Consider the following 12,580-nt stretch of genomic DNA (forward strand, 5'->3'; position numbering starts at 1 on the left):
ACACACACACACACCCACACACACACACACACACACACAAACACTTTTTGAGACAGGGTCTCCCTGTAGCCCCAGCAGGCCTGGAACTCAGCATGTCGACCAGACTGGAGATCCACCTGCCTCTGCTTCTCAAGTACTTCCTTTTTATATTTTTGATAAGTATTATCAGATATATTTGACGAGTATTTTCTCCCAGTCTCTGGGTGAGCTTTTTTTAATTTTTTTTTTAAATTTAATAACCACATGATTAGAAGAAGTATTTCGTTACAGCTTTAACATACTCAGTTACATACTCCAGAGCAAAGATGCATCTCTTTCAAAAGTGGCTGCAAATTTTTAGGTTTACAGTTGAACTAATACAGTTATACTATATTGAACTCAGTATAAGCCCTGTAAGACATAAAATTGAATGAGTTTTTAACCCTGAAAAAAGATCTCTATTTCATTCTAAAATATACTGTTTCTTACAGAAAGACTCATTGTTTTTGCTACTAACACTGAGATGTTGGTGCATGGGTCTCTAATCTGTATGTTTCTAATTATTACCAGTCATAATTGTGTAGATTTCAATCGTAATGTTCATCACTTCTACTAATTGACGTGACATAAACATTTATGCTTCCTCCTCAAATATAATAGATTTTTTAAAATTTGTTCATTTTTTTCTGTGTGTGTATATCACACAGAACATCCCATATCATCTTATTCAGCTATATACCCAGTTCCCAGATGACACCCTCCCATAGCCTCCCTCCCCCCACTAAAGCCCTTATACTCTGTTATCCCTGCTACTGTCTGCTGTGTTGTCAGCACCCCCAGCCATTCCCCACTGCTTGTCCATCTGATGAACCTAGTCAGCTTATCTAGAGGTCTTTGTTTTAGGAGGGTCAGCTGTTCCTCATCTAGCAGCAATCAGTTGTCAATAGTCCTTTAGATAAGATTGGGGTCTGCTGTTTATTTTCCCAGTTCTATGCTGGTTTCTATCTGGGAGTCCCTTGGGCCACCCTGGCCAACAACTCAAAAGAAGGTATCTCCTATCTGGCATTGTTGCTTGCTATGTAGCCTTTAGCTATACATTTGGACTCTTAAAAAATTGTATTGGCCCCATTAATTTTTGGTTATACTTTCCTTTTTGGGTGTTTAAAGCCATAGAGTTGGCCCAGATAAACCAATTTATTTTTACTCTTAAGATTGTTTGAGGATCTGTTCCTCAGGGGTCACGTGGGCTTGGGAGGAGCCCCTGGCTCCTTTCTTTTACCAGTTCCACCTATGTGAAGATAAGTCAAAGGTCCTGCTCAACCATGGCTGGCTTTGCTTGGAAGCATGGAAGAAATGTTTCCTCTGTGTTGACCCTCCTCTTTGTAGACTGGAAACTGGTTCATGTCCATCTTGTGGGGTCGCCTCGGCCTCCTTGATCAAGAGTTCAGGTGACCCACCACAGTTACAGGACATTTTGGGAGATACTCATAGTCTCCTGGAACCAGTCAACCTAGGAGGGCAAGGAGCAAAAACTGTCCTTTATGTCCCTCTGACCAAATTAGTATAGGCCTCAAAGTATGTCTGTTAAACATCCAAGAAGGTTAGTTCCACCAGTCTGGTACTTTTAATTACTGTGTGTCATGTAGATAAATCTTGGGCAAAGACCAATTGCTCTCAGATAAACCTTACCTAGACATATATTTCTTGATCTGGTATGTATAATTTCTCAGTAGGTTGTTGGACTAATATGGTTCCCTTTGGCTTTTAAAACCAGCTAGGCATTATTTGTCTCTCGCATTGTCTAACCCCCCCCCCCTTCTGCTTTCTTACCATATGTATCCCAGGATCCTCTCCATTCCCCTCTTCCTTTAAGCTCTCTTCTCTCCCTCATGATCTGTATCTTTGGTTATTTATTTTTGCTGTTACCTGTATAGTGTGCCATGTATATGATGCCATTGTAGCTTTATTCTGTGGATGGACATTTAGATTATTTACAAGTGTTTGCTGTTACTGTCAATAGTTCAGTGACCAGTCATGAGCATGTATCCTGGAGATCTCTGACGTTGGCCTAGACTTTTGCATATGCTTCTGTTCTTTTACCCTAGGAGGCCATTTTTCCTTATTTTTGTCCAATTTCTACTCGTTGTTCAGGTTTCTACCTACATATAATTCTTCAGAGAAGCTTCCATTTCCTGCAGCTGGGTTCTGAGGACTCCTTTATGCTCTCCACTGCTTACTCCTTTACGTCTCCAGAGCCCTAGCACAGCATTTTAGTTACATGCCTACTTTTCTCTTTATTCCACTACACTTTATTAAAAAATATATTTTATTTTAGCTGGGTGTAGTGGTGCATGCCTTTAATCCCAGCCCTTGGGAGGCAGAGGCAGGCGGATCTCTGTGATTTCAAGGCCAGCCTGGTCTACATAGTGAGTTCTAGGGCAGCTGGGGCTACAGGGAAACCTTGTCTCAAAAAAAAAAGACAAAAAATTATTTTTATTTTTCCTTATGTGTACACACTGTGTGTGACCATGTGCATGTATGTGCGAGTGTCCTTGGAGGCCAGAAGGCATCAGATCCTCTGGAGCTGGAGTTATAGACAGCTATGAGCAGCCCAATGTGGGTGCCAGCAGGAACTGACCTTGGGTCCAGTGTCAAAGCAGGGTGCCTTGTTGCTGTTGTTGTTTAAGACAAGGTTTCCCTGTAGCCCCAGCTGGCCTGGAACTCTCTGTGTAGACCAGGCTGGCTTCCATCTTGGAGAAATTTGCCTGCCTCTACCTCCTGAGTGCTGGTAAAGGCACGGGTCACCACGCCCTGCTACAGTATGCACTGTTAAGCACTGAGTCATCTTTCCAGCCCAATCTTCTTCTTTTTTTTTTTTTTTTTTTTTTTTTGGCTTTTTGAGACAGGGTCTCCCTGTAGCCCCAGCTGTCCTGGAACTCACTATGTAGACCAGGCTGGCCTTGAACTCACAGAGATCTGCCTGCCTCTGCCTTCTGAGTGCTGGGATCAAAGGTGTGCGCCACCACGCCCAGCTCAATCTTTTTTAACACAGGGTGTTTGGCCTAGGACATGGGATTCTGCTGCCTCAGTCTCCTAAATGCAGGAATTTCATGCATGTGCCACTATACCTGGCTTAGATTCACATACTTTGAGGCTTATGCTGTCCCAATATCATGCTCATGAAGAGTTTGTGGAATAAACAGTGAAATGAAGTTTATGAGCTTCTTAGTGTGTGATGATGGTGATAGTCATAGCTTATAATACTGAGCAATACTCTGAACTAGGCCCTGTGCTAAACACTACATGTATTGCCCATATGGTAGATATTTGTTCATTAGGTAGTGAAATGTGTTTTAATTAGCATCCTCTGTCTCCTTGAGTAGTTACATTATAATGACTTTTTTCATTTGCCTCTCCGTTTATTGTGTTTCAGTGTGTGATGAACACAAGGAATTCAAGGATGTCAAACTCTTCTACCGATTTAGAAAGGATGATGGTACCTTCCCACTGGACAACGAGGTGAAGGCCTTCATGAGAGGACAGAGGCTGTATGAGAAGTAGGTCTACACTCCATCCTTCCTGCCCTCTTGACAGAGGAGCCTCTGTCATTCATTTTTGGTTTGTTTTTGAAAATTTTTATTTATTTTTTATTTTATGTGTGTGAGTGTATTGCCTACATGTGAGTGCACCCATGTTATACACTGCCTGAGGAGGTCAGAAGAAGTTATTGGATCCCTTGGAACTGGAGTTACAGATGGCAGTTAGCCACCAGTGCTCTTACGTGCTGAGCCATCTCTCCAGCCCCTGGTTTGCTTGTTTTTGAGAAAGGGTCTTATACTGTATCCCACACTGGCCTAGAACTCACTATGTAGTCAAGGATGACGTTGAACTTCTGATGGTCCTCATCGAGGGCTAGGATTACAGGTGTATACCATCATGCATGATTTTATGTGGTGCTGAGAATTGACCCAGGGCTTTGTGCATGCCTGGCCAATGCTCTATCAATTGAAATATATCTCAGGCCATCTGTCTTCATCATATTGACTTTAGCTTGGCTCTTCAGTGTGGGTTGGTTACATAACTGTTCCTTTTAATAGAAGAAAACTCTGTCTCATATTTGCTTTTCTCTTTGCCAGAAATCAAGTCAATTTCATAAGATTCTTAATAAAGAAATTATTTAAATCATATTTTCTATATTTAAATCAACTTGACAAAACTCGAAGTGAAAACAAAAGGATGATGCTTGATATTTGCCATCAAGTGATGCTGAGGGCCTTTTCCTCATTTGAAAGACAGGATCTGGAAATTAACTAGGGAAAGCTGAACAGGGAAAGGTCAGGATCTGGAGGTTCTTAATTAACTAGGGACCTGAACATGGGAAGATCAGGATCATGTTTAAGAGAGGAGTGTGGAGAGCACTTCCAGGGTCTCTGTGGAACCATTTTTCAGCTGGCTTGAAGAGATGAGCATACTATAGTCCAGGAGTATTCGGTGGTAGATCTTGAGGCTCTGGAGGGGTCTGTCCCAGAGCTAGTATGCTTCTGTAGCCTCTAGCTCTTCTTACCTTTTTATCAAAAAGCAGCACTTGAGAAAGGAGCACGGAAGCAGTGTCACTCCTCTCTAACTCTGGCTGCCTTATAAGGTTTAGAGCATTTCGAAAACTCGTGTTTGGAACATAAAAAATGCACAATAGTCAGCTACTCTCTACTGGGCGGGGATGGAGGTCAGAGTGGGGGTCTGAGAGGTGGGATAAAGGGTCATGATGATTAAGATCACGATGATTAAGGATGAATTCTTGTTGTGAACATAGGGCTTGCACATGCTGCCTGTTCTCTACCACTGACCTCCACCCTAGACTTTGTGTTTCTAACAGCCTGGTTGAACTGTGCTTGGCCAATCATAGGGTGAATATTTGATGAAAAGTATGAATAGAGGCCAGGAGTGTATCTCAGAGGTATACACTTGTCTAACATGCAAAAGACCCTGGGTTCCATCCCTAGTACAGAGGTACGGAGAAAGAGGTAGAGGAAAACGGAGAGGACTGGCTTTTTTTTTTTTTCTTTAAGTCGATCAGTGTTGCTAGACTCTTTCTGCCTGCCATTTACTTTGTAGTCATTAATATTCAGATCTCACTTTTCAAGTAAATTTATTCCTTCAAATTGCTTGTGAAATTAGCGCTAGGAAAAAGAAACTTAATATGTGCTTAACCTTAGGTGGCCTGGGTGCCTCTGCTTTTGGTTGCTGGAATGTTTAGAACTAACTTTGGGGCCTTTAAAAGGGACAGTTGGTGTCATTGTAGCTCACATAGTTTCCTTGTTTTTAGGCAATCTTTCTATGAATTTCAGCACATTTGTTATTTTGGAAGTTCTTAAAAATATTTTTAATTTTTATTTTATGTGTATGAGTGTATTGCTGCAGGTATGTAAGTGCACCCATGTCGTGCCATGCCTGTGGAGGTGAGAAGAGGGCGTCAGATTCCCTGGAACTGGAATTATGAGTGGTTGTTAGTTGCCATGTGGGTACTGGGATTCGAACCAGGTCTTCTTGCATCTACCTACATGCAAGCAATATACTCATAATAAAATACAAATAAAGTTTTTTAAAGAAATTAAAAATAAAATGCTGGTTAAGAGAAGCCAGTGAGCCATCTTTCCAGCCCCTATTTTTTTTTTTTTAGTATTAAGGGGATTTTTTTCCCACCACATTATTTTCCCCAGAACACTTCTTTGGGATAACTTCTAACATTTGTAGATGAAGGTCTTGCAAAGATATGTGTTCTTTTCATTATTTTCTTTTAAAGCTAACAATAGGTATTTATTGGTTGCTAATTGTGATTGCTAATCCTGGGTGTCAACTTCACTGGATCTGGGATTAACTGAAATGAGAGAGATCTTCTTGATTGGATCATCTGAAGCTGGAAGACACACCTTAAATGTGGGTGTTACCTTCTGATGGCAGCCCATATAAAAGGCTAAGGGAGAGGAGAATGCCTGGCTTCTTGCTGCTTGCCTTCTCTTTCGCTGGTGAGTTCATCTTGCTGCTGTAGACTGAAGACTGGCTGATCTTTTGGAATTCGTCAGACCTTCAGCACCAGATTGGGACTACTGAGACATCCAGCCTCATGGACTGAATGACTATGGATTCTCAGCCTTTCCAGTGTGGTGCAGCCATTGTTGGACTACTCAGACTCTATCCTGTGAGAAAAGCTGATAAATCTCTATACATATATAGCCATTCCACCGGTTCTGTTTCTTTGGAGAACCCTGAATAATACACTAATCATTTATTAGATACCCTGATTGGTAGAGGTTACTGAATTACTATGTCAAGGTTGAGTTGAATCTTGTTACTGTCCCTTGTTTTATAGAGGAGGAAGATATGTCAGGAAAGGCAAGTCACTTTCCAGGGTCAACTCATAAATCTTAGCTGGAATCTGAACCCAGGAGCCCAAACCCTAACATTGTTGTCAATCGATTGTTAATAAATCCTAAATTCTTTTCATTGCCCTTCATAGAGATTAAATAAATGAAATAAACATTCACTCTAGAATGCAGTTTATCATAAAATGCAACAAAAGATTTATAAGTTGTCAAGGTAGAGAATTTTCTGTAAAATTTTACTAAAAGTGTACCAGTATCTACAGACAGAAGTGACAGTGAGATCTTTCTTCTTTGGGACCAGTCTCTCTGGTGTTCTGTAATCAAGTTAAAAATAAGGGGGCTGGAGAGAAGGCTCAGCAGTTAAGAGAATTGGCTGCTCTTGTAGAGGACCCAGGTTCAGTTCCCAGCACCCACGTGGCAATTAACAACCATTTGTAACTCCAGTTCCAGGGGATCCAACGCCATCTTCTGACCTCTGCGGGCAGTGCAGAACTTCGGTGCATCCACCTACATGCAAGCAATACATTCATAATAAAATAAAGATAAATAAAATATATTTTTTTAAATTAAAAATAAATGCTGGATACAACACAGCCTCCCTATTAAATGATAACACCCTAGTCATTTCCTACATATTCAGTGATATTAAGAACACTTATACTGGGGCTGTTAAGACTGGAGAGATGTCAAGAGCACTTGCTGCTTTTCCAGGGGACCCAAGTTCAGTTCCTAGCCCTCATGTGGGTGGCTCACAATCTCCTTTAACTCTAGCATCAAAGGATCTGACACACTTCTGGCCTATGGGCACTTGTATGCATGTGTGCATACACACAGAGAGACAGAGACACATAATTTAAAAAAAAAAAAAAAAGCCGGGTGTGATGGTGCATGCCTTTAGTCCCAGCACTCAGGAGGCAGAGGCAGGCGGATCTCTGTGAGTTCTGAGTACTAGAATCCACATAAAAACATCACATGTATCTGTAATCAATCCCAGTGGCTCCTACAGGGAGATGGGAGACAAAGATGGGAGAATCTTCAGGAACTTGTGAGCCAGTTACCCTATCACAGCAATGAGCAGACCTTGTCTTAAATAAGGTGGAAAGGGAAGGACCAACATCAAAAGGTTGTCCTTTGACCTCCATAGATTGTTGTGTACCTGCCAGCATCTACCCCCCACACCAAAAAAAGTAACCCCCATTAGATTATTTTGTCATAACTTTCTTGCAAACTAGGAACGAGGAATGGAGCCCTATCTCCCTATCTTCGTATTTTCAGAGCTTTCTGACTAACCTGTTATGGTGTTTCTTAGTCTGCTACTTTATGGAAAAAAACTATATATTGAAACTAAACTAAGCCAAGTGTGGTAGTCTACATGTAATCCCAGCACTTGGGAGGAGAGGAAGAGGATCAAGAATTCAGTCATCCCCTGCTACTTAGCAAGTGTGAGGCCATGTTAGTCTACCTGAGTCCCTGTCTCAAAAAAACAAAAACAACATCAAAAATAACACGAACAAACAAAACCCCTTAAACTTGAGCAACTTCTGACTCTTGGTGTCTCTGTCACTCCCTTTATCATACAGATTCCGATTCAGAGATTTTCAAACAAATGACAATTAGGAGACTAGAAACTGGCTTTCAGGTTGTCTCTGTGAGGAACATTGTAAGATGCTAGAGATATGAATAATTTTGCTCAGCGAATGACAGGCAGTGTGGGCTTTGGGACCAGAAAGCCCTGGTCTCTAAGCCCCAGCCTCACAATGTGCATGCTTTGTGACCTTGAGCAGGCTGCTTAAACCCTCTAATTTTCAGTCTTCAATGGAGAGGGAAAGACTCTTTGGAAAGGCTGTTGAAAAGATTAAATGGCATATATATTATTACAAGACTAAATAGAGAGAGGGCCAAGAGGTGTTAGCTGCTGTGTTGCAGTAGTAAATAATAATATAAATGAGTGTTCCTGTTATTGGCATCATATCACGTTATAAGATGTAGCCTCATTTTGTGGCTAAGATCTCAAGAGCCAGGTTGCCTGTTTGTGAACCCTGGCTCCAGGCCTTGAGGCTAAATGAAGATAGTAGTTGAGGATCCTCATACATGTTTCCCATCCAAGTGCTAACTAAGCCCAGCCCTGCTTTGCTTACAAGTTTAGACTAGATTAGGCATATTCAGCTGGTGTGGCCACAGACCTCCTAGGCTTCTGGGGATAAAATAAGCACAAAGGCAATGAGTACACAACATGGGGTTTGCATGATACTGCTCACCCCCTTGGAAGGAGGCAGGGAATGCTCATGCATTGATGAGTTGACTTTGTTATTTGAAGATTTATCTAGGAACACCTCGGGTGCATGTACTTTGATATTAAGACACCAGCAAGCCTTTGCTATAGCCAGTCCGTGGACTTGCAGTATAGAGAATACTGCATAGTGTTGCACCTCACAATTTAATTTTGCACGGGCACACATACCTGAGACACCCAACACATGACCCTAAGTTGTGTGCTCCCAAAGGTCCAATTTGTAGTTGTCAGAGGAAACCTTCCCAAGCTGGATAAATATGAGTTTAAAGAACAGCACTGAGTGTGGGCATGGTGGCATTTGCCTGTAATCCCAACACTTGGGATTTACATAGTGGTTTACATAGTGGATCCCAGGCCAGTCTTCACAGAGCAGAAGGTGTTGGTGCATTCTTGAAACTGCAAGACTTTATTGCCTTTCAGCACTTGGCAAACTCTTCAGTCTTTGGGGGGAAAAAAAAAAAAAAAAAAAAAAAAGTCGAACTCCAGATTATCAAGTGCCAGGAACTGGGAAGACAGCTTTGCTAAAGGGCCTACAATGCAAACATGAAGTCTTGAGTTCGAGCCCCCACCCACATGTAGAAAGCCAGCATGGGGGTACGTGGTTGTAAGCCTGCCACTGTAGAGGCGCAGATAGGAGGATACCTGGGGCTTGGTCAGGCTGCCTTGCTGAATCAGGAAGCTCCAGGATCAGTGAAAGACGATTTCAAAAACTGAGGTAGATGGCTTCTAGGAATGAACCATTGGCCTCCACATACCAGTTTACACATATGCACACACACGTGAATATACACATACCTATGGACAGAAGGAAGGAAGAGAGGAAGGAAGGATGGATGGATAGATGGATGGATGGATTATTGAATTATTTAATGCCAGGGTTAGAGATGTGGCTCAAGGGTAAATTTCTTGTCTAGCATGCATGAGGCCCAGGATTCAATCCCTAGCACAGAAAATGGGGAATGGGGCATTGAGATTACCAGGTACTCTATAGGAGAATCTGTGTTTAGAAATAATTTCTACTTTCTTTACTAACCTAGTGGTTGAAGCACACATTTCTGAACTAACTTTGGTTTCGTCTTCAAATCTGGAAACAATTTCTCAGTTCTAATTTTGCCTGTTTTAATATGGAGTTAAATCTCCTCTAGGCCTGGTAGATAGACATACTTGTCCAGGTTTGTTTGTTGTTTTGTTTTGTCTAAAGGACCTTGATTTTCTTAGCAATAAGAATTTCTCTCTGCAGCCACTAGTCTGTTTAACCTGCTTAGGAGTTTAGACCTGATTGAGGAAGTAGCATAGGGACATGAGCCCTTGGATCTGTGGGTTCCCACTGCTTTGAAACATTTTTCTCTTCTGTATGACTAAAGGGAAATGAAAGGGAGAAGCCATGCCCGGCAGGGCAGGGTCCTTCCGTGTGTTTTGTCTTATCAGAGGTTTCTTCACATGTGCCCTGTGATGGCTCTTTTGTTCTCTCTCAGTGCCTGGCACAGCAAATATGTTCAACGAACAAAGGACTCTCCATGTTGTGAGCAGCTGAACTTGCAACACGAAAGAGCTACAGAGAGCTGCTTTTAATAGCAAGCAACAGCAGCCAGCCTGTCCAACTTATCAGGCCTCTTTAGTTTATAAAGCATTATACATTATTTGCTTGGTCTTTCTTGCAACTTTGAGCTATATACCCAGCAGGCATAATTAATTCCATTGTAAGACAGGAAAGATGAGATGTAGAGAGGTTTAATGGTTGATATAGACCCTCAGATAGGGGGCTGGACTCTTTTTTAACACCTTTGGGGTTGAAGAGATGACTCAGCAGTTAAGATCACTTGCCACTCTTCCAAAGGATCTGAGTTAGGGTCCCAGCATGCGTGTTTCAAGTGCCTTTAACTTGGTCTCCGTGTTACCCATACACACAGCATGCACACATGCATGCAAATGAAAAATAAATAAAAATAAATCAGGAAATAAAAGCCTTTAAGCCTTCTGGGAAGGTCAAGGGTGCAACTGTGTGTATGCAATTAGATATGCAGGCCAGAAGTCAGCTTCAGCTGCCTTCCCCTGTTGCTCTCCACCTTAGTTTTTAAGACCTAGTCTCTCATGGAACCCGAGTCTCAAAGGTTGTCTAAACTGGCTGCCCAGCAAGCCCAGGGATCCTCCTATCTCTGCTTTCCCAGCCTGAGATTATAGGTGTGTACCACCACACTGGATGAATGCTGGGGATTCAACTCAGTTCTTCAGGTTTGCATGGCTAACACTTTACTGACTAAGCCATTGCCCCCAGCCCATCTTTAAACCCATCTTCTATTTCCAGCTTGAAATACTTTGCAAACTGAGGGAGGTTGGTTGGTTGATTAGACTGTTTGTTTTGAGACAGATCTTTCTAGCTCTAGGTGGCTTAGAACTTTCTATGCAGACCAAGATGACCTTGACCTTGTGACAATACTCCAGCTCTGCCTCCCACATTCTGGGATTATAAGTGTGAACCCAAACTGAAAACTTCAGTTCTGCAACTTGATTCAAATTTTAGTTTCAAATATTTTCAGCCATTTTACAAACTGTAACAAAATATTCTGCATTATGTTATGGACATTTTCAGTTTAGTTGGACTGCCTAATTAATTAGTGGTTCTACAGAATTTTTTGTTCCTGTTGTTTTGAGAGAGAGTTTTGATGTGTAGGCCAGGCTGGCTTTAAACTCACAATCCTTCCTGGAGTGCTGGGATCATGACGGGTATGTGCCATGGAACCTTGTGCAATGAAGAATCTTATAATAAGTATTTCTTGCAGTCTTCATTTATTTGAAGTGTCAAACAATTGCAGTGTTACTGAGTTGAAAGTTATCTTTCACTGGGGCTAGAGAGATGGCTCAGAGGTTAAGAGCACTTGTTGCTCTTATAGAGGATCCCAGTTTGGTTTCCCAGCATCCACATGGTAGTTCATACCTGTTTGTAACTCCAGTTCCAAGAAATCCGACACCTTGGTACACAAGTGGTGTACATACACATGTAGGCAAAACACACATATAAAATAAAAATAAATGAATCTTTTAAAAAAAAGTTATCTTTTACCACTATTTATGTGACTGGGATGATTTTGATACTGTGTAACTCATGTCAGGAGCTGTTAACATCTGGCTGAGATTTTACCCTACCTGCATGCCAACAAATTTGTCCATCACCATTCATGATACAAGACAAGAAACTCTGGATCAGAAGAGAGCCATTTATGACTCTCAGCAATGGCATATCCAGGGTGGGTGGCTTAGTTCCTACAAAACAGCACAATAGCTGGTGACCACTGCATGTACACACAGGGGATTGTGTAAAGAAGAGGGACCCTAAACTTGAGGAACCAGAAGCTTTCATGGTGGTATTCAGGCCACCCGCCATCTGTACCAGATGACTCACTCAAGTCACTGTGTTTTCAGACGGGCAGAAACAAATTTGCCTTTCTGTTAGAGAGAAGAACAGCATCTTTCAAGTCTGTTCTTTCTACAAGCATCTTTGAGAAGCTGGTCCGAACAAACTGTTAGTGCTTTAATTTACAAGGCCTGAGGAAATGAGAGGTCTGTGGAGAACTAGCGACCAAGAGCTACAACAATGCAGGAATTAATTAATTTAGTATTGTAGCTGATCATTAGCAGAGAGAGCAATAATTATCCATCAAATATATATATATATTCAATATATGTATATGTATATATCTATATATCTTTTTGCCTTTTCAGATGGATTGCACAGTCAAGGTTGGCTTGGAACTTGCTGTGTAGCCCAGCTGGCCTCAAACTCATTATCTTTCTGCCTTAACCTTCCAAATGCTGTGGTTATAGGTGTGAGCCAACATGCCTGGCCCCTAAGACCTTTATTTCTGTATTTTTTGTGTTAATCACAGCTACCTCAAGTATTTCATTGTTTAACTTTTTTTTTTTTTTTTTT

General features: G+C 41.6%; 1 protein-coding gene across 1 annotated transcript in view; it reads left to right on the plus strand.

Annotated features, from left to right (window-relative positions):
* Nucleotides 1-12,580, plus strand: part of Deptor (DEP domain containing MTOR interacting protein) — a 177,747-nt gene that overhangs the window by 60,667 nt on the left and 104,500 nt on the right. Inside the window, exon 3 of the mRNA XM_008837981.3 lies at nucleotides 3,413-3,536. Within this exon, the coding sequence (XP_008836203.1) occupies nucleotides 3,413-3,536 (124 nt within the window). The remainder of the gene's footprint in view (nucleotides 1-3,412; nucleotides 3,537-12,580) is intronic.

The sequence above is a fragment of the Nannospalax galili genome, unplaced genomic scaffold (assembly GCF_000622305.1).
Source record: "Nannospalax galili isolate Female #2095 unplaced genomic scaffold, S.galili_v1.0 scaffold17, whole genome shotgun sequence".
In the NCBI taxonomy this organism is placed as follows: Eukaryota; Metazoa; Chordata; class Mammalia; order Rodentia; family Spalacidae; genus Nannospalax; species Nannospalax galili.